This window comes from Gigantopelta aegis, chromosome 10 (assembly GCF_016097555.1).
Source record: "Gigantopelta aegis isolate Gae_Host chromosome 10, Gae_host_genome, whole genome shotgun sequence".
In the NCBI taxonomy this organism is placed as follows: Eukaryota; Metazoa; Mollusca; class Gastropoda; order Neomphalida; family Peltospiridae; genus Gigantopelta; species Gigantopelta aegis.
Genome location: NC_054708.1, coordinates 63,862,045 through 63,884,640, shown reverse-complemented (window position 1 = coordinate 63,884,640; position 22,596 = coordinate 63,862,045). Strand labels below are relative to the sequence as shown.

Below are 22,596 nucleotides of genomic sequence, written 5' to 3'. Positions count from 1 at the left end.
ATGAATCCAGATTTTCTTTACAACATGGTGATGGCAGGGTGCGCGTCTACCGTAGGAGAAATGAACGCTATGCTGACTGGTGTTCTTGAACGAGATCGTTTCGGGGAGAGGAAATGTGCCCCGCTAAATCCTACGCTTACGGAGGGTGTGAAATTAACTCGGTGGAAAAGCGCTCGCCTGATGCACGGTCGATTTAGGATCGATCTCCGTCGGTGGACACGAGTTATTTCTCGTTCTAGCCAGTGCACGACTGGTTTATGAAAGGACGTGGTATGTACTATCCTGCCTGTGGGATGGTACATATAAAAGATCTCTTGCTACTTAATGGAAAAATATAGCGGGTTTCCTCTCAAAGACAATACGTCAAAATTACAAAATGCTTGACATCCAATAGCAGATGATTAACAAATTAATGTGCTCTAGTGGTATCGTTAAACAGCCCCCCCCCCCCCCCCATACGCTTATAGATAAAAAAAACCCAAACAATTATACATCCAGTCTAAATGAAATTCACTCAAACTTGCCCATTGCTATGACCGTAAAACTAAATTATGTACTGGGCCTAAAGCTAACGCGTACACTATCAACATGTTATGGAGCTGCATTTGATTTGTTACATCACCATCGGGGGTCACGATGTCCTCATAATGACGTTACAGATATGCTTTCCAGGTTAACCAAGCACAGGCTTGTTGTTCAAGTTCATATAGTGTTGTGACGTAATTAAATCAACATGCACAAGTGTAAATGATGGACAGGTGGGCGAGGAGAGCCAAAGTAACAATCGGTTTGCTACGTAACCAGCTTAGGTGTGTATGTAAGGGGTGCACACACCCCTCCCGAAGGCGAAGGAAATGTTTTATTTAACGACGCACTCAACACATTTTATTTACGGTTACACACAGCCTTAATTATACCGTGTTGTGGATATACATGTACCACATAAAATTCGGCAAGGGGTGTAAGGATAGTAATCTGAGCCGGTTTATCCTAGTAGAACGTGATCCCGTCCCTGCTGTGATGTGTACATTTATTTTTCCCCAGGTAATTTTTCCCCCTTCTCCCCGAGGGTTACAAAATGCATATCTTGGGTAAGGGCACCCGCTAGTATTTGGCGTTGCCAAACCCAAATCTAATTAGACGATGAGTCTGATTATACAATTTTTAAAACAAGTCGGATGTTTTTATTTTTTGTTTTATTCAGTGTCACAAAGATTACAGTAGTATGGAAGAACAAGCAAACCAAATCACTGTACAAAATTCTGGGATGAAATATTGAAACAAGCACTAAAAGTGAATAACTCAAAACGATCAATGCCTCAAATGAAATTGTTCATAGGATGCCATCTACATTCATCAACATGAGCATCAAATACACATGACAAAAAACTTCTAAAAAAAATATGTATCTGACATTTCAAGCACTGTATTAATTTTTATATATTTATGAGAACAGCGAATCAAATATTGAAGAGAAAAAAAAAAAAGAGGAAAAAAAAGAAGAAAGATGCGAAGTACATGGTCATAAAATGGTAATAATAATAATTCATCAATTGAGTAGAACTATACACTAAGTCTTATTTCTTGGCAAGCCAATTTGTTTGTTTCTTTCACAATAACCTGTACAGAACAAGTCTGACATAAGAGCAACTGCCCCGATAATTCATAATTGTTGTCAGGCAAAATGATTAATCCCACATGGAACAAGAAAGAAAAATCTTTCTCCACTAATTGCAAAGCTCCTTGAAGATAAGTACCTGTCCAAACTGGATTCGACTAGACCGAACAGAAAACCATCTTCAGATAGTTAACACGATTATCATGACATGTAAAGTTTGGCACAAACTTGTTGATATTGATCCAATAAAACACATTGCAGTTTATTTCCAAGAATATGTACACGAAAACCATGTCTCCCTCAATGATACCAGTAACTTGAAATATATCTAAAGCTGCCATTCAACATACATCATGGAATATAAATCACATATTATGGATTAAAATAAAGGTTAAAATAAAACAGAGTTTAAACACTTGAGAGAAACCACCCATAGGGCACCCTCTACTTCCATATTCATGTTGCTATTAGTAGAACAGTACAGGGCAATGATATAAACATATTTCAATGCAACATTCAATTTGTTTTTCTTCAATATTTACATCTTATTTTCATATTTTCTACAATAAAATGCATATTCTAAGAGAATACTGAGATGTAATACTTTTGATCCTGACTGAACTTGCACGATTCAAAAAACGAAATTCATATAATAATTTAACAACATGATAACAAAAACAATGCATTTTCAAGTTGTTCAAATGTTTTGTGTATCAAGCAATTACATTAAAACAGAACATTTATGCAATAAAAGGAAAAAAGTAAACATCAACATTTTGCAATAAAATTATTCAGCATTTTTTTCAAAAACTAATGTGAATATGCATAACTAAAAAATTAAGTTTTCCCTGGCAACTTTATATGTAAAACATTGAAGAGTTGCCATTTATTATATAAATATATAGTACATGTTCAAGGCAATACCATATATGCACATAAGATACACATACATATATACGCATTATCAATTTCAGAGAGAAAAAAACATGGTCATAATCTATTTCAATTTTAATGAGGGCAAGTGAGTTTAAAACATAGCATAATTTAAGTGTTTATGTTGAGCAAGATGGCAACTGGTAAAATTAATGGAATGATTAAGACTATCTGGTTATTATTATTTACCCTACATTTAGGATTCCATTCCAGAATTGTGCTCCTGTTGGGGTTTAGCCTTGCAACAAGGAAGGCACCAACACCATTCTGCCTGGACTCGCCAACTTGCAGGTCTGAATAATTTAGCAAATCGCTTTGACAAATACATGTAAAATCTGTAGAAACACACATGCACAATGATCATTTTATGTAGAGATTTCGTCTTCATATAAAAGATGCACCAATTTCAAAATGTCAAGTAAAACATTCATTATGATATAAAGATTTCTAATAATGAATTTGCAAAAGTGGACGGCATATTAAGAATTTTAACAAATATGCAGGTTTTACATAGAATTTTAAAATTTATTCAAAATGAACTAACATGGCATGCAACAGAAGTCAGCATTTTATATGGCATTTGACAATATTATATTTATAAAACATTGGGGTCATTCTAAAAGAAACAAATCTAAAAAAAATGCCTATGCAAATAAAAAATATATCAAATTTGAAAGCAATTCTACAAGTTCAGTCATGAGAGATCAAGAAAAATAAACATTCATTAAATTATCAAGATTCTAATATATCTCAAATGTCAATATTTTCATAATACGGCATCAAATGGAAAACATGGGCAATATGTATGCAGTATATAATTGGTATTAATCACAGTTCAATGGAAAATTTATTAGCGAACATGAAATGGCATATATCGGCAGAGGGTCTAGTCTGATGCTGGGATGACCACCCTGAAAACAACTAAAACCTCAATCTGTGATTACTGACTGAAAACAGCCAAAGCCCAAACGTGTGGTCTTCGATGACAAAGCCATTCTGAAACAGCCTTTAAGGAGTATTGCCATTAAGAAACAAACTGCAATATCAAGTCATCAAATAAGACATTGAAACATAGGAGCACCAAAAAATCAAAGGCATTACATAAAATCAACTTAAAAAAAGAAGTTTGGAATAACATCTGTAGCATATACATCAAATATTTACCTAACCTATCTATCACCTGGTAAGGAAATTTGTTTTTATGTTGCAATATCAATAGAAATGGCAGTTTTTAAACATTTGAATAACAGCAGTCCATACAGTAGTCTTAAACAGTACTTATAAACAATTCTTACCTTTATTGTCCATTCTTAGGAAGAGACAAGTTAACATCTAACAGAATAATACCAGTACATTCAATAGTTTGGTGGGGGGAAATAAACAACTTCATCAATACATGTATAAAACATTTATCAATCCATACGAACAATACTTGAGGCATAAATCTATTGTGAAATATTCATCAAAAGCACCTATATACATGGTTAAAACAGGCCACAACAGCATAAAATAATACTTGTATTAATGCAATAAAAAAGGTTATGAGACATTGTTCTTTGTCAAATTAAACACAAATATATTTTTAAGACGTATACACACACATTCTGAAAACCATCAGCCACAATTAAGTTCAAATTAGTATCCTAACATGTAATATTTCTGAAACCTGGTTAAATTCAAAGAAAAAAAATGTTATCACTATTTCATAGGTATAATTGCTAAACACAGAGCACATATGGCAAAAGTGAAATCGTGTGGAATGTTACACAACTATAAACAAAAATGTAGCCCAGCTTGGTCAATGAAAAGTATTAACTACAGGATCTCAACATGAATTGTACCAACTAAATGTATTAAACTGGGGGAAAGAGGGGCAAAAAAAAAAAAAAAAAAAAATCTTTAAAAATGTTAAAATGAAAAATGGCTATAATACAAAGGGTGAATATTTTTAATTACCAAAACATGATAAATACAAAATTACAACATACTGGATATATAATGAAAACCTCAAAATAACTGTTCAAAAACAAAATTTAATAAAAAAAAAATATAGTGAAGCTGAGCACATGTTTACACCAATTATTTAAAACCTAAATATACTGAAACAAGCAATGATGGATGTTAAGATATGCATATTACACAAAGTAAGCTAATAAACAAACACGACCAATAATTACGAAGAAAAACCCTTGGCCTGATACACCTATTTATACACGAAGATACAATTCGACAGGACAAAGTATCCGGCATCAATAGCATCCCTCAGACAATATTTCGTCAAGCCTGTACAAAAATAAAAAGACAAGAGCATGTTTCATGAACCAAACACATTACATTTTAGGTGTAATTACTTACAATTTATTTCCACGTGGAGCACAGAGGACAGCCAGGTGTCTGGTGGGTTGTGCTTTCAATGGTGTCACTAACTCAGTGTCTGTTTCTTAAAATCAGAACAGCCGTTTTAATCATTAAAACCACAAAGTCAAGAATGACAATCAAAGGGACTCATCAATTATCAAGTATTATGCCACTGTAGTAATGAATGTGCAGTTACTGTTACATGCATACAATTAACACTTGATTTCACACCACATCCATTCACCATATTTCATCAAAAACAAAGTAAAGTAAAGTTTGTTTTTATTTAAAGACGCCACTAGAGCACATTGATTTTTTTTTATCTTATCAGCTATTGGACGTCAAACATATGGTCATTCTGACACTTGTTTTTTTTTAGAGGAAACCCGCTGTCGCCACATAGGCTATTCTTTTACGACAGGCAACAAGGGATCTTTTATTTGCGCTTCCCACAGGCAGGATAGCACAAACCATTGCCTTTGTTGAACCAGTTATGGATCACTGGACGGTGCAAGTGGTTTACACCTACCCATTGAGCCTTGCAGAGCACTGACTCAGGGTTTGGAGTCGGTATCTGGATTAAAAATCCCATGCCTCGACTGGGATCCAAACCCAGTACCTACCAGCCTGTAGACCGATGCCTAACCACGACGCCACCGAGGCCGGTTTGATCAAAAACAAAGTTAAAGTTTGTTTTGATCAATGACATCACTAAAACACAATGATTTATTAATCACATACTACTGGATGTTAAACATTTGATAATCCCAACATAAGGAACTTGCTACACTTTTACATGTTGTTCCCATGGACAGGCTAGCACATACCACTGCTTTTAATATGCAAGTTGTGATGCTATGGCTAGAACTAGAAAAAAGCCCAATGGGTTCACCGACAAGGATCGTTCCCAGACTAACTGCATATCAAGCAAGTGTTTTACCACTATGGTCTTTTAATAAAAATACAAAAAGACGGCTGGAAATGATACAAATAGTCCAGCGTCACATTTATAACTCATGACAACAAACTAAGCACCCTTTAATTTTTTTTTTTTAAATAAACATTCAAATCAGTTATCTACCGTACCTTCACAAGTCAGAAAACAATATTCCCTCGTTAATTTTGACTTTGGGAATGCATAGCACAATAGTTTACAGAAACCGTTATTCCGTTTACAAAGTCAGTTATGTAATTTTAAATTCAAGTGTGAACAATGACATTCTAAAGATGAGTTTTAAAAATCCCTGTATTTAAAAATGTTTTACGCTGATAATTCAAAAACTTTATGGACAGCACATCGGTGTACGGATAGAAAAATACTACATACTACTGTAATGCAAAATCAATTTCTTTTTAAATATATCTAATTTGTCAGTAAAGTACAGAACCACAATACAATGCCTTACGGTTATGTAACTCACCTGAATACCATTCACATAAGCAAACCTTTGGTTACCTATATAAAAATCATGTGAACAGACATCCAGTGAAATAAGTTTTTAAAATACTGTCCAATATCACAAACAAGCAGATAAGATGTTAAAAGTAACAAAACCAACCCTGAAGTTCTCATTTTACACCTATAATAATACATTGCACTGCAGAATTCAACAGAAATCAGTGATTAAAATTGTTTTTAAAAAATTTGAAGGCTGCACACATTACACAAACTATCATTTTGTTCGCATGCAAGTTTCTTAATTAATAATTTTATTCATTAAATTATAAAAAATAAAATGATTTTATTTTGTTAATTTAATTTTACATTAATTAGGTGGTGTTTTCATATTATTTTGAAATGAAAAGGGATTACCTCAAAAATAATTTATGTAACCTATCAACAGGTAAAGCAAATTTCCAATACGTGCAGCCCAGGCTTGAACAGAGTGGTAATGTTCTATCAAAACACAACCGTGAGATTCTTTTTGTAAACACAACCATGAAACAAAGGTTTGTAAACACAACCACAAGATTCTATTTGTAAACAACCATGAAACATAGGCCAACTGGGTCACTTGGTTAATTTGTGTACATGTCTTACCTGGTGCGCAATGTGGCCCATCCTACTGAGGTGCTGGTTGCTGTGTACCCGCCTGCTGTGCCTGCTGCATGATCATGTTAGCCTGGTAGTGCATGCCTTGCTGACGGTAGTACTCGGCCCATGCCGCAGAGTAGTCGGGTTGACCGGTCTGGGGATTAATTGCTGCAAAACAAACACACATAGTCACACTATTGTACACTTTCTTTCAAACCCGATCAGAGGTTATTAATAAGTTTTATAATGTAAGTAGTTTTTTGAAAAAAAATTTACCACCTCTGCAGTAGTATTTCACCAGCTATAAGATTTCCATGAATAAATGTTTCCTGCGATTTGTTTGTTTCAAAAGGGACAGACAAATTGGCATGCAACTACAATATATAATGCTAAAACAAATGCAAAAATGTATTATAAATTTTAAACCCACACCAAAATTTTTAACCAAACATTTCAATGTAACTCAAATGACCAAAATGCTGACCAGTCAAGGTAGGTCATTGCACATGACCTGTAAGTAGTAATCGATATGCAGTACACAGACAAATACACATACAACCCACTTTACTTTGGTCGTTGCAGCAGTTGGCTTTAATTCCGTATCAGATATTTAGCCTATATCATTTACTGGTAAAGGGGACTAGAGACCAAAAGATGTAGTGCATAATTAGTTCATTTACAATCAAAGATCACATTACTATAAATGTTAGGCTGATGGGAAGCACCGGTCAGCCATGCTTCGTAAGATAGGTGTAAAAATAGTAATGAATGGGATTATGTATAAAGTTGAATGAAAGCGAAGACTTCAGTTAGTACAGCTAAACGTCGAGATTGACTGGTTACAAGTGCATTTCAATTGCCATTTATATTCACATTTATAGTATGTATAAATTACTTTAACACTATAGCTGTGTAGACATATAATCGTAAATTGTGCCATCTTCATTAATTACAATAGTACCAGCAATGTATCTAGTGTTCAAACAGGAAAATGTTGAGTAAAAACATGTTTTAAATGAGTTCGTATGGGTCCAAAACTCAATTTCATAAAGGTTTGATTGTACAGTTAAATGCCAACCTGTCAGTTCACTTTCGATAACTATATATGGTGTTGACTACCCCCCGTACCTGTGTAGAGGTGCAAGTTTGTTTCTGAACCTGCCATATTTTGTTAATATTTAAGACAAATAAATAAAATGACATCTTTCTTGGCGTAATCATCCGATTCATAGCTACTGATTTAACTTGAAGGCAATTAATTTCATAAAAATATAATACCATGTACATATCAACCGACTTAATTTCAAAAAGGTTGATCCAAATGAATAACAAGTGTCTACTAAAGGGAGACCAGTTTCACTGGATCTGAAAGGCATATTACATATAGAAGATAATTTTTTAAACTTATCCAAAATATTTATTATAATAAATGTCAGATTTGTATCGGTTTTCAGTTTCACTGTAACAAACTAAAATGCATTTTTATTATCAAGCTGCGATTATTTTTTTAACAGGATTTTGTATTCCTGCAAATCCCATATTTTGGGCTAGAAGCATAAAATATTTATATTACATCATTTTTACAATTCTAGTGGGATTGTAAAAAAAAAAAAAAAAAAAAAAAAAAAAAAAAAAAAAAAAAAAAAAAAAAAATCAATAACCACCTGATTCCATATAAAACAAAGAAAGAAATGTTTTATTTAACGACGCACTCAACACATTTTATATGGTTAAGGACCACACAGATTTTGAGAGGAAACCCGCTGTCACCACTACATTTTTCGATTAGCAGCAAGGGAATTTTTATTTGCGCTTACCACAGGCAGGATAGCAACAAACCATGGCCTTTTTTGAACCAGTTATGGATCACTGGTCAGTGCAAGTGGTTTGGGCAGTGGCACTCAGGGTTTGGAGTCGGTATCTGGATTAAAAATTAAATGCCTCAACTGGGATCCGAACCCAGTACCTACCAGCCTATAGACCGATGGCCTACCACGACGCCACCGAGGCCGGTCTGATTCCATATGAAAAAATTATTCTCAATGGATACAAGAAGTGAAACATTTAAATAAATTTAGGTGATGATTGTGCCAAGGTCTACCATCAACTCCATTCACGAAGCACCAAGCGATGCTTTAATGGTGTTAGCGAATCCTTGTCAGAAATTATGTTGCACAACTCGACGCCCATGACTTAAGGAACAAGTCATAGGTTCTAATGTTGTGCTTTGTCACTCACTATATCTTCTTCAATTACTGCAGTTTGCTAAAATTCCTATTTTTGTAAGGTTCAAAATATTTGGTGGTACAATTAGTTTATAATTACTCAACTTCAGCTATCAACTCTGAACTTTGTTACTCTCTATGACCTACTCTATAGTAGTATCTAGTGCACTAGTTAAGTTTGCTATGTTTAACAACATACCTAGAACACATTAAAAAATACTATGCCATAAGAAACAAGAGAAATAATTTCGAAAACCTGAAGATACAACATATGACCAGATGTAACTAGATATGTGTCACTGCCCTAGATACAACATAGGTTATCAGAGTTTCGTAATTATACCTCTGCTGAAAAACATTGCATCAAATGCACATAATTTAGCTAGGAACCCCAACAAGTAGTAGTAGCACAGATTTTCCATGATTTTGGAATTGTGGACGGAATCACAGAAAACACCTATCTGAAACATAATTTATGATTTTGCCCAAAAAACATTATTTACCTGTAAAAAGTGTATTCAATTTTACCAGTCACGTTTTGTTTATAGGATTCCATCAATTTAACATTGAAACCCTATAATTTTTAGCTCAAATTCACCGAGCCGGTAAGAGTTTAATTATAAATCTTTCAATTCATAATATTTGCCGTATTTACAAGCTTGTGATGGAATGCGATATTTGCATATTGTAAACCAAGCTTTGTTGAAAATTATTAATACAATTGAAGTAGTTTATGTTATCGGTTTCTGTTTCTGGATTTTTTTCTAGTGCACTAGCAAACATAGATCGCTTCAGCTAATTTTCTTTACTTCTAATTAAATTACCTTCTACTTTCATTATGTTGAATCATTAAATTGTTTAAAATTGTTTGTATTAATATATGAAAGAATTTGATCATTTCTATCATTTGGCTACTGATGTAAAAGCAGACATGCAGAATGGAGAATCCCCTTATTCCATGTATTATTGAAAGTTATTGCATAGGTTTTGTGTGTGTGCAAGCAAATGGAATAAAAAAAGGAATTTATAACAGTGAATTGGACGGGGAGGGGGGGGGGGGGGAAGAGAGAGAGAGAGAGAGAGAGAGAGAGAGAGAGAGAGAGAGAGAGAGAGAGAGAGAGAGAGAGAGAGAGAGAGAGGAGAGAGATGGAGGAAAGGAGGTGGTGAGGAGAAAGATATTAAACAGAAAATTAGTGCCTCTATACTAAGGGCAATACTTCACTGCACTAAACCCGAACATTTCAACATGGTACACCAGGCCACAAGAATGGCATTATTTGTATCACCTGTGTCAAGGTCTACCATCAACTCCATTCACGAAGCACCGAGTGATGCTTTAATAGTGTTAGCGAATCCTTGTCAGAAATTATGTTGCACAACTCGACGCCCATAACTTAAAGAACAAGTCATAGGTTCTAATGTTGTGCTTTGTCACTACATCATCTTCATTTACTACAGGTTGCTACTAATCCATCAATTCCTATTTTGCTTTTTCTAGACTCAAAATATTTGGTGGTACAATTATTTTATAAACACTGAACTTTCAACTATCAACTCTGAACTTTGTTACTCTATATGACCTACTCTATAGTAGTACCTAGAGCACTAATTAAAAGTTTAAAGTTTGCTTTGTATAATGACACCCTTGATGGCACATCCATTAATTAATGAACTTAATTATCAATGAATGTATGTCAAACACTTAGTAGTTCAGACATGTAGCCTTCAAGGAAACCTGCTGTATTTTTCCAATGGGATCTTTTAAATGCACTTTTCCAGACAGGACAGCACATATCATGGCTTCTGATAAACCAGTCATGGGTCAGTGTTTGGGACTGGGAAAACCACAACCATAACACTGAAGGCTCCCATTAGGTTCTGATACTCTTGCCAACAAATCTCAGTCATTACTCATACTGACTAGAGATGTGTACATAGCCAACAAAATATTAGTCACTTTCATATTGATTGGTGATATGTACATATTTTATAACTAATTAATACATTTGCATAAGAAAATGATGTTAAAATTTTACACACAAAAGGTTGGGTATCAAAAAGTTCATGAAATGATTCTAAGAGTACAAGGTAGCAAAAAGGTAATTACATTATATTAACATTGATTTTTTTTTTTTAAATACTGACATAAGAAATATTTTAGATTCAATTTCTAAAAGAAATGATGACATTTTTATCCAGATGTAACAACTAGATAGGTGCCACTGCCCCAGATACAACATGGGTTATAACAAAGTTTTGTAATTATGAACCTGCTGGAAAACACTGCATCGAATGCAAACAAATAAACTTGGAATTCCCAGCCCATAGGGACAATACGGCACACTAGGCTACAAGAATGGCATTATTTACATCACCTGTGCCAAGGTCTACCATCAACTCCATTCACGAAGCACCAAGTGATGCTTTAATGGTGTTAGCGAATCCTTGTCAGAAATTATGTTGCAAAACTCGACGCCCATAACTTAAAGAACAAGTCATAGGTTCTAATGTTGTGCTTTGTCACTACATCATCTTCAGTTACTACAGGTTGCTACTAATCCATCAATTCCTATTTTGCTTTTTCTAGACTCAAAATATTTGGTGGTACAATTATTTTATAAACACTGAACTTTCAACTATCAACTCTGAACTTTGTTACTCTATATGACCTACTCTATAGTAGTACCTAGAGCACTAATTAAAAGTTTAAAGTTTGCTTTGTATAATGACACCCTTGATGGCACATCCATTAATTAATGAACTTAATTATCAATGAATGTATGTCAAACACTTAGTAGTTCAGACATGTAGCCTTCAAGGAAACCTGCTGTATTTTTCCAATGGGATCTTTTAAATGCACTTTTCCAGACAGGACAGCACATATCATGGCTTCTGATAAACCAGTCATGGGTCAGTGTTTGGGACTGGGAAAACCACAACCATAACACTGAAGGCTCCCATTAGGTTCTGATACTCTTGCCAACAAATCTCAGTCATTACTCATACTGACTAGAGATGTGTACATAGCCAACAAAATATTAGTCACTTTCATATTGATTGGTGATATGTACATATTTTATAACTAATTAATACATTTGCATAAGAAAATGATGTTAAAATTTTACACACAAAAGGTTGGGTATCAAAAAGTTCATGAAATGATTCTAAGAGTACAAGGTAGCAAAAAGGTAATTACATTATATTAACATTGATTTTTTTTTTTTAAATACTGACATAAGAAATATTTTAGATTCAATTTCTAAAAGAAATGATGACGACATTTTTATCCAGATGTAACAACTAGATAGGTGCCACTGCCCCAGATACAACATGGGTTATAACAAAGTTTTGTAATTATGAACCTGCTGGAAAACACTGCATCGAATGCAAACAAATAAACTTGGAATTCCCAGCCCATAGGGACAATACTGCACACTAGGCTACAAGAATGGCATTATTTACATCACCTGTGCCAAGGTCTACCATCAACTCCATTCACGAAGCACCAAGTGATGCTTTAATGGTGTTAGCGAATCCTTGTCAGAAATTATGTTGCACAACTCGACGCCCATGACTTAAAGAACAAGTCATAGGTTCTAATGTTGTGCTTGCTACCTTTAATCTTTAAGCAGCTAGATTCATAACTAATTAGTAAGGCATCTACAAGGTATAATTGCATATTATTCAAAGAGGTGGTAAATGAGTAATTTTGTATTTCATGAAGTTTCAAAAATGTCAAGTGTAAAAAAAAAAAAATCAAAGGGGCAAAAATCAATCCATTTGAATAAATTAATCATTAACAATGAAGTTGTTGAAGAAAATGTTTAATTCATTAACTCATTCAATCCATTTTCATTTGTGGTTTTACACATGATTAAATACCATACCAGTCAAGTTTGTTGTGTTTAATGACACCACTAGAGCAGATTGATTTTTAATACTGGCTATTGGATATCAAACATTTGATAATTATGTCACCTATTCTTTTAAGGAAACCCACTTAATTTTTCTTTTAAGAAAGGATATTTTATATGCACTTTCCCAAACCGGACAGCACAAATAACATCCTTTGATATACCAGTCATTGGTTGGAACAGGAAACAACCCCAAAGAAATACACCAATTGACTTTATCACTGGGCTACACCCATCCCTGTATTTTATTTGAACAAAGTATCACCGAACTATGTTTTAACAGAAAAATGTCAAGAATGTTTCCGTACTATTGAATCAAGTCACAGGCTCCATATTAAAGTCAATGCATGATAGTTAAATGTAGTAAGTATCATATACCGACTTTTGTGAATATGGATGCAGATGCTAATTTTTTCCCTATTTCTATTGCATTAGTTATGCTGTTAGTATTTTCTTTTATATCTGTTCCAAGGTCTACCATCAACTCCATTCACAAAATATCAAGAGATACTTTAATGGTGTTAGCGAATCCTTGTTAGAAATTATGTTGCACATATTTACCTCCGTAACTCCAATAAAAAGTCACGGATTCTCATACAGTGCTTTGAAAAGGAATACTCTTGACATTTTATAAAGTTATTACATCATTTCTGTTAATACACACACTAGTTGTTGCCACACAGTAACTTTCATACACATTCTGCCTAAACAGGGCATAGCATGGCCTTCAACACTGATTGGAACAAAGGGGAAGTAATCCAATAACTCAATAAGGACACTGTAGGTGAGATATCTCACCCAATATTGAGAAATTCAACATTGTACACTGCATGCAGTACATTCACCAATTCACATATTCTAGTTTTACATGCAGTGCTTGTTGGAAATTATAACAGTACATACAACTGGAAAGTTTTCATTAAAAAAAATTAAATGCTCGATTTACGTTTGGTCTTGTGGGAAATACCATGGATTCAAGTTGAAAAAGTGGTCTTCAGTGAATATTTTGCAACAATGGTGGACCTTTGGAAGTGTAATTTGTTTTCTCAACACCTCCCCCACCAAAAAAACTAAACACACAAACTCACACAAAAATAAACTAACTGTGGCCAGCAGATCAGTGATTGGGAATAGTGGCCATAAATAATGAAATCTGAGCTACTACAAAACATAACAAATAAAAAACTTATTGGATATACAGACAATTGCATTTTAAACAAATGAAAAATTTATTTAATTTGTTATTTTTAGTTGTTAAAAATATCTATTAGTTTGAATCATGTTAAAATGGCAGTAAATTTTAGATTGCCCTTTTAAATTACTGTTATTGAAGAATACTCTCTGAACTCACACTCTGCTGGTTGCGGGGTGAATGAAGCAGACTGCTGAGACTGAGCAACCGCCGGTTGCTGTGGCTGTTGTTGCTGGGGTTGCTGCTGTGGCTGTGGCTGTCCGGGAGTCTGCTGCTGTTGCTGCTGTGCATACTGTCCATACTGACCATACTGTGCATAGTACTGGGCGTAGTAGGCTTGCCATGCACTTGAATTGTCAGGGGACTTTGCTGCAAAAAATAATGTTTATATAAAAAGAATTAGTAGACCATAATAGACTATGCTAGTAAGGAATAATCACCACATTTAATGTTATTTTCTAGAGGTTTTGTTATGTCTTAGTATCAAAACAAAAATATGAATAATTATTTTTAATTTAAAAAAAAAAAAAAAAAAAAAAAAAAAAAAAAAAAAACCCATCCCAAAACATCCAGAATCCTATTCATATTTATGTAAAAGGACAAGTTGCTACAAAAACCAAACAAATCACTTGAAAGGATCTTTGAATGCCAACTCATCCAATACTCCAAACATTAAAACTCCAATTTAATGAAAAGCCCATTTTTCTTTTTTATTATTATATAAGTATTTCCAACAACAGGAGAACGTGTCTGGTAAACAACATCTCATTTTTCACTTTTACTTACAGATTATCAAATATACAGCCATCTTCTGTCTTGTGAAAATTATAACATTAAAAGAAATGAAAGGTGAACTTGTACGTACGCGTGTTCTCACCTTCATTCTGCTGAGGTGCTTGATACTGGTTTCCATATGCATTCCAACCCTGACCACCATAACCAGGAGCTGGTCCTTGCCTGAAAGACAGCCACCAACAAACGTGTATGTGTACATGTACATGTACATGTACGTGTGTGTGTGTGTGTCTATTTATTTATATATATATATATATAAAGATCAGATAATCTCTAATAAAGTAACTGAAATATTTTTCTAGCTGCAGTTATAATTCAACACAATTTGTATTCACTCTTTTGGCAATGGGTAAAAATTCACCTGAAATGAATTCGTCGTCTAATTTACATAAGAATTTGCATTTTTCAACAAGTGCAGTAATATATGCTCGTGGGTAATGAAACATTTGCCAAAGTACACAACAATTTTTTTTATTTTTTTTTAACCGATACATTTTTTATTTTGATATTCTGCAAGTTAAAAAGTTAATTGTATTTTGTTTAACACCACCACTAGAGCACATTGATTTATTAATCAGTTATCGGATGTCAAACATTTGGTCATTTTGACAGAGGAAACGGTTACATTTTTCCATTAGTAGCAAGGAATCATTTATATGCACAATCCCACACAGGATATATACCACGGCCTTTGATACATCATTTGTGGTGCAATGGCTAGAGTGAGAAAAAGTCCTAGACCGATCACAGAGTTACATCCTGCCTTTTGACAATCTGAAACAAGGCGAGTTAAAAACAGTTTACAGCCTTCATTATAGTACTTACCCAGGCTGTCCGTATCCACCGAACTGTTCAAAGCCAGGACCATTTGGTCCAGGACCAGGGGGACCTTGGGGACCAGGACCCTGAGGACCGGGACCTCCAGGTGGTCCCATTGGACCGCCGGGACCTCCAGGACCAGGACCCTAATAAAAAATAAAAATAATTATTAACTGTTCAGTAAAATAATAGTAATCATTATTTAGGTTATTTTATTTATTTATAGCATATAAATTAAAATTCAGACCTCAAGCATAATTTTTTAAATTATGAAGCAACTGCCTCACAATACTACTAGTTCTAAAATATATGTAGGGACTAACATGATTAAATGAATGGGCAACATCAATAAGGAACTGGTTTTAATTTTTATACTAATTTAAATGATAAGCCCAACAAGTTTCCATTCCCTACACAGAGTATGACAAATATTTTGAAAAGTCACTAGCCACAGGGCTAGTGGGCTTGTGAAAACCACTAGCCCACCAAGATAAAGCACTAGCCCAAATTCCTGATCAATTATAACTGGATTTTTATACATAACATTACACATTTACGAGTAGAACTAGCCCAAATCCATGTTGTGCCTAACTTTCAATGTGTCAAGTGTGAACTGCAAACTCTTGGTTTTCTATAAAATTTAAATTGTGTGACACACGGTAATAGATGGTTCAGTGTATTTGGTAGTTGGTTATATATTTAGGGCCTACTATTTATGTCGCCAAGAACGGTGATGCCAAATACAGGGCATTATTCCTTATCAGACCGATATCAAAAGAATATAACGGCGACATCTAATCCGTTGTTAATTGATGAACAAAAAGGGTACAATCTAATTAAAACTAGCTCCACTATTACATGTGGATCTAACACCAGCCAGTTGGAGCTCATGTCCACCAATCAAAACCTTACTTGCAGAATCCTGCCAGTGATTTAAAAATAATTTGAAAACATTTCGAATTATCCTGAGGGTATACGACATGTGTCATGTTTCGTGTGAATTACGAATGTTGTAAAACATGTTTTAATTTATAAATAAATAAATAATTTTTAGTGTAAAATTGAAGACTGATAACCCACCCTGTACGTACTGGTATGGTTCTCTGTACTGTGGCCACTAAAATAGACTCGCCCGATATTTTTTGAATTTGTATGCTCCCAAATAACGTTATAAAAGGCGAAGTGTGATTGGTCAATATTTAAATTATTATTTACAGACGAACTGTTACCTGGACATTGGGGACTATGCAGTGTTGTTAGCAATCCGATTAAAATTAGTTCTACTGGTCTAAATAAGGCATTCGTAATTCACATGAAACATATTGTATACCCTCAGGATAATTCGGAATGTTTTCAAATTATTTTTAAATCACTGGCAGGATTCTGCAAGTAAGGTTTTGATTGGTGGACATGAGTTCCAACTGGCTGGTGTTAGATCCACATGTAATAGTGGAGCTAGTTTTAATTAGATTGAAAAAAGGTATTATCTTTTATCTGCAGCTGTGACGTATTATCCAAACCGCTACACGTAATAAGCCATTAAAGTAAATTGTTTTCCTGATTGCCGATAACCACATGTTAGCGAAGTGTTAAATTAGAAAACAATAGGTAAATAAAACAAACACTGAAATTCAAAGCATGGCTGGGGTTTACTTGATTGAGATTAACCTGTCGTTGCGATTGGTGATTTCCAAGTTCTTAGCCTAAAACATATGTGCGAGATTAACTACCACGTGACGTGTCTAACCAATAAAAACACCCATGTCATTAGACTATTTCCTGTGCCAGAAACTTGAAAGGGAAAGGTAAACAATGCATGCTGTAACTGACGATGTAGAGATAGCATGTTACTGCAGTTTGCAGACCTAGCTCAAGTGGATTATTATTATATACTGATTGCGTTCTTGATATTATTCGATGACAAATGTCACAATCAAATTTATTAAACGAAATTTCAGCCGAGAGGAAAAGAAAGAAAGAAGAAAAGAAACCCCGCGATGACGAGAGGAGGGGGAAAACCACTAGCCCGCTAGTGGTTTTGCCTTTCTCACTAGACCGAACTTAACCTTCTGACTAACCTTCTGACTACTGCAGGCGAGATATCTCGCCCGACGTCACGTCAGTCGATATACTGTACACTGTATACAGTGCATTCCCCAATTCATATTTCCCGCCGTTTTGCACACGACACTCACCGGAAACGGAAATATAATTAAAGAAAAAAGATTTTTTTTCAAAATGGTGGTTTTTGTTTTGATTTTTTCAATTGAAAATACCTTGAAATTTTGAGTTCAAAAAGTGGTTTTCGGCAAGTATTTTCGCTTGACAACAATGGCGGCACGTCGCGGTAATTTTCAGGGATCGATAGCTGATTGTAACAGCTAATTTGATAATAAATTTGATCGTTTTACCAACAACGAAAATTACCTAATATTGCAATATGAATCGTAGTTCGGGTTTTTAAAAACATTCTGGTCAGAAAACCACTGTTATCGGGAATAATGGACATAAATACTGGACAGCTGGCCACAAATGCCCGTAAGTAAACGCAACTTTTTCGATTTTTTGCCTAATTTTAATCACCATTAGCCGATCTAAAATAATAAAAAATACAAAAAAAAGACACGAAAATAATACTTACCAATTCATATATGAACTTTATTTCATGTATTTATCAAACATTTAAGTGAATATATGTGAGTAAAAATTATAAACTTGTACCCACTCAACGTGGTTTTTGTTAAAAATTAATCCAGTAGTCTAAAGGTTAAAAACCACTCTGCCCTACATTAATTTTGCTTTTCCAAGATTACAAAATTAAGTTGGTTACATCTACCATCTAATGTTGCAATTTACTTCCAACTAGTAGGCACATCAATTCTAAAATACATATTGGTACTAACATTGTGATTAAATGAATGGGCAACATCAATAAGGAACTAGTTTTACATTTTTATACTAATTTAAATAAAAAAAGCCGACAAGTTTCTATTTCCTACATGAAGTTTACTTTTCCACGATTGAATTGGCTTTAACTACCATCTAATGTTGCAGCTTACTTCAACAGGTAGGCCTGCCTTCTCACAGATCATCTGAATCGCATGCTGAATCTGATCAGGATTGCCTCGAATGTTGAACACCTTTTCCCCTGGACTTGGTGGTGGATTCCTGTCCAACTCTACATGACCACCTGATATTCGGTTGATTTCTCTTATCGTTTCACCTCCTGAAAAAGGTTATATAAAAATAAAAACAAAATGTCAAACATTATCATCCATCAAAATCCTCACACGCTGTCTAGGAAAGCATACATAGTACACATAAATACTATGGCAAGGCACATAAAACGAATTCTGCAAAATTAAATGTTTTGTTTATCATAACTTCTTCAGTGTCGCTGACAATTGACTACACAAGATATTCATCTCAAAGCTGTACACAATTTCAGCTCAACATCTTGAGGCCATACGAAAAAAAAGTATGTAAAACAAATTCTGTATCTCCTAAGTATAAGTGTGAAAAATTCCAACGAAAGTCAAACCTTGTTCTGTAACAGTACATTATAAAGCTATACACACAATTTTAGCCAATATCTTGAGGCATACGTGGGACAGACAGACGAAGGTGAATCCTATAGTCCCCTCTGGTTGGACTGGACTATAGTTAAACTGCATATTCTATGTTACCATAGTTAAACCAGTACTAACAGCTTACCCTTTCCAATGACAAGCCCACATTTATCTGCAGGAACAACGTATGTTGTGAAATCTTGAAAGTTTGGATCTCCAGACCCTCTACCTCGACCTCCTGGGCCTCCAGGACCAAAACCACCTCGCCCACGCCCTCTCCCCCCACGTCCCATGCCGAACGCTCCACCTCCACGACCCATAGGGCCTCCACCCGGAGAATTACCATACTGAAACAGAGGAGAAAAACATCAAATAACAATAGAATTATTTTTCATCAATCTTTAAATATTGATAGAAAATTACAACATGGACAAGCACAATAAAATTTTGGGGTGGGGTAGGGGGTGGGGGGAAGGGGGTGTTTGCAAAATACACGGAAAGCAAAAGTAACTGCAACACTTTACAGGAAACCAGTTGTTATGTCAAGACAATTATTCATTGAAAATTAATGGAGAAATTAAAAGGATTAATGAATGCTTAAGCAAGGCTTTTGGACTGGTATGCATATTCAATAATATTTAATGCACATTATTGCTTGAAATCAACAAGTATATTGGTATATTTAATTAATAAAATGGTAAACATGTGACATCTAATACATATAACAGGCACAGCCATTTTGCTCCATCCCACTGAATGAGTCATCTGGTGAGCAGGTTACATAACACTTAACGCATCACATCAGGAATTAGTCGTAGAACTAAAGAAACAATGTAGTGGTTTGTTGATTTTTGTGAAATGGTGAAAAAGGCATGCATCGCAATGTTCTGTAATAATATCCATCCCAATAAGTGAGTAATAATTTATTATTATTTTCCCCAACAAAAAATAAACTGGCTATAAAACAAATCAACGATATACCCTGTTTTGTCCATGCAATGAGCTCCTGTGTATTTGAGAAACCTACATATTGAATTGATACCGACTTCATTGGTCTATTCGTTTAGGTGCAGGTGTATATTTGGCAGATTACCAGACTAAGCACAAAAAGAATATGTAGAGCCTACCAGTATTATTAACATGATGATATTGTGATGCATTTTTTTTTACCAATCAGATGCGTCATAACATGTCCTAATAATAGTCTGTTTAATGGTATGGAAAAAAATTTAGGCACTTACGTTATTAGCATGTAGTGGATCAGGACCAGTGTCACCATATTGCTAAAGAAAATTGAAACGTTCTCCTATAAATAACCTGTCACCCCTAAAATGGTAATGGACATTATCAACTGCCAGGGTTTATTATAATGTAAATAATTATATAATACTATTGATCAAGTAAACTGTCCCATATAAAAATCACAGAACAGAACAATTATGTAGTACCAAATAAAATAAAATTATCACTTGGGTTATTGTGGGTGGTAATATTTGCTTGAAGTACCTATAGGCCTTATACTATGCAATTTTTCTTTAGATTTGCTTCCGAGAGAAAAGTTCTATTAATAATCCCATTTCGTTCTGTTAATGCACATTGAAATAGGTTTAGTTAAATAGTTTGTTATATTATTTGTACATTTATATTTTACAAGTCGGGCTTATCAAAGCGAAGCACCTTGCCATAAATCACTGCGTTTGTTTACACTATGCATACAGGAGCCGACATAATTTCCTGCCAAGCTAGAGTACTGGATGCCACAAAAAAGAAACAAAATGGCTGCCCTCCGTTATCACGAATAATCAGAGTTTTAAAAAATCCCATTCTAAAAAATTTCACTTTTTAAACTGTCAATATGTGTTCAGTGTCTTGGTATGCATCTTCCCAACATAAGGCTCATATACTGAACAAAAAAAGAAACTTCCGATTTGTACATATAGTATTAGTTGTGTTAAAGAATTCATTGTGTAATGAAATTATATAGGTAGTATTAGCTTTCAGCTGTATTATCAGGATTCATGAATTTTTTCGATTATTTTTGCACTGTTAATCGTCGACAATGTGAAATTCAATTTGCACGTGCATGCATGGTTCGACATGTCCCGTGTAGTATTCGGTCAATTTGTTTTATTTGTCTTACTGACATTGTTGTCAAGTGAACGAAAACGCTTCAAAATTTGTAAACAAATTAATGGGTTTTTTTTACATTCTAGCATTTTTAGTATGCCAAGAATACCCAATAATTTACGCGAACGGGCGATTGGCATGCTTGATGCTGGCATGTCGACAGAAGACGTTGCAAGGCATGTTGGGAGTTCTAGTCGAGCGATACGAAATCTTCGCGTAAGATTTCGAACGACAGGAAGCACCAACGACTTGCCATGTCTAAATCATCTTAATTGGGCACGTGTACACTCCTTGAATACGGCGAAGCTGGAATACCGTTTTTTTTCCCGGATGAATCCAGATTTTTTTTTACAACGTGGTGATGTCAGGGTGCGCGTCTATCGTAGGAGAAATGAACACTATGCTGACTGTTGGGGGTTCTGTCATGGTCTGGGCATCCATTGCCCATGGTTATCGTTTACCACAAATGCTTGACGTTACCGCGATGACATTCTCGCTCATCACGTCATTCCTGTTCCATAACAACGCCAACGTCTCGATTTTTCAGCATGATAATGCCACCTCTCATACAGCTGGAGACACTGACAAATAACACTGATTTCATTGATGACTGGCCCGTTAAAATTCCTGATCTCAACCCCATCGAGCATGTCTGGGATAGTCTGGACAGACGATTGAGGCGTCGTCCCAACCCACCCGCCAACATCAACGAACTTCGTCAAGCACTCATTCAGGAATGGAACAATATTCCACAGGCAGAAATCAACACTTTAGTCAATTCTATGCGCCTGCGATGCACTGCAGTGGTCAATTCAAAAGGTGGTCATACCCGTTATTAAGTGGGTGGTTTTTTTTTTTTTTTTAACCCCTACCACACTTGGTCAAAATTTCTTCCAGTTTCTGTTAACCTATGGCCATGATTTTTGCACCAAACGATGCATCATGGAACACTCTTTTAAACGCATATATAAAAATTATTCCCCCCGGTTTGGTTTCATCAAGTTATGTTCA

At 34.8% G+C, this 22,596-nt stretch overlaps 1 protein-coding gene across 4 annotated transcripts in view; it reads right to left on the bottom strand.

The window, feature by feature from the left end:
• Window positions 1-1,181: 1,181 nt before the first annotated feature.
• LOC121383443 (far upstream element-binding protein 1-like) overlaps window positions 1,182-22,596 on the bottom strand; it is a 47,152-nt gene continuing 25,737 nt past the window's right edge. For 2 of the 4 annotated variants that reach the window (XM_041513480.1, XM_041513483.1), the window contains 8 exons: window positions 20,700-20,741; window positions 19,604-19,805; window positions 18,949-19,115; window positions 15,896-16,035; window positions 15,141-15,232; window positions 14,435-14,644; window positions 6,951-7,112; window positions 1,182-4,834 (listed from right to left, as the gene is read on the bottom strand). In XM_041513480.1, the coding sequence (XP_041369414.1) occupies window positions 6,973-7,112; window positions 14,435-14,644; window positions 15,141-15,232; window positions 15,896-16,035; window positions 18,949-19,115; window positions 19,604-19,805; window positions 20,700-20,741 (993 nt within the window). In that variant the 3' untranslated portion in view covers window positions 1,182-4,834; window positions 6,951-6,972. The remainder of the gene's footprint in view (window positions 4,835-6,950; window positions 7,113-14,434; window positions 14,645-15,140; window positions 15,233-15,895; window positions 16,036-18,948; window positions 19,116-19,603; window positions 19,806-20,699; window positions 20,742-22,596) is intronic. The other 2 variants (XM_041513481.1, XM_041513484.1) reach the window with 2 other exon arrangements.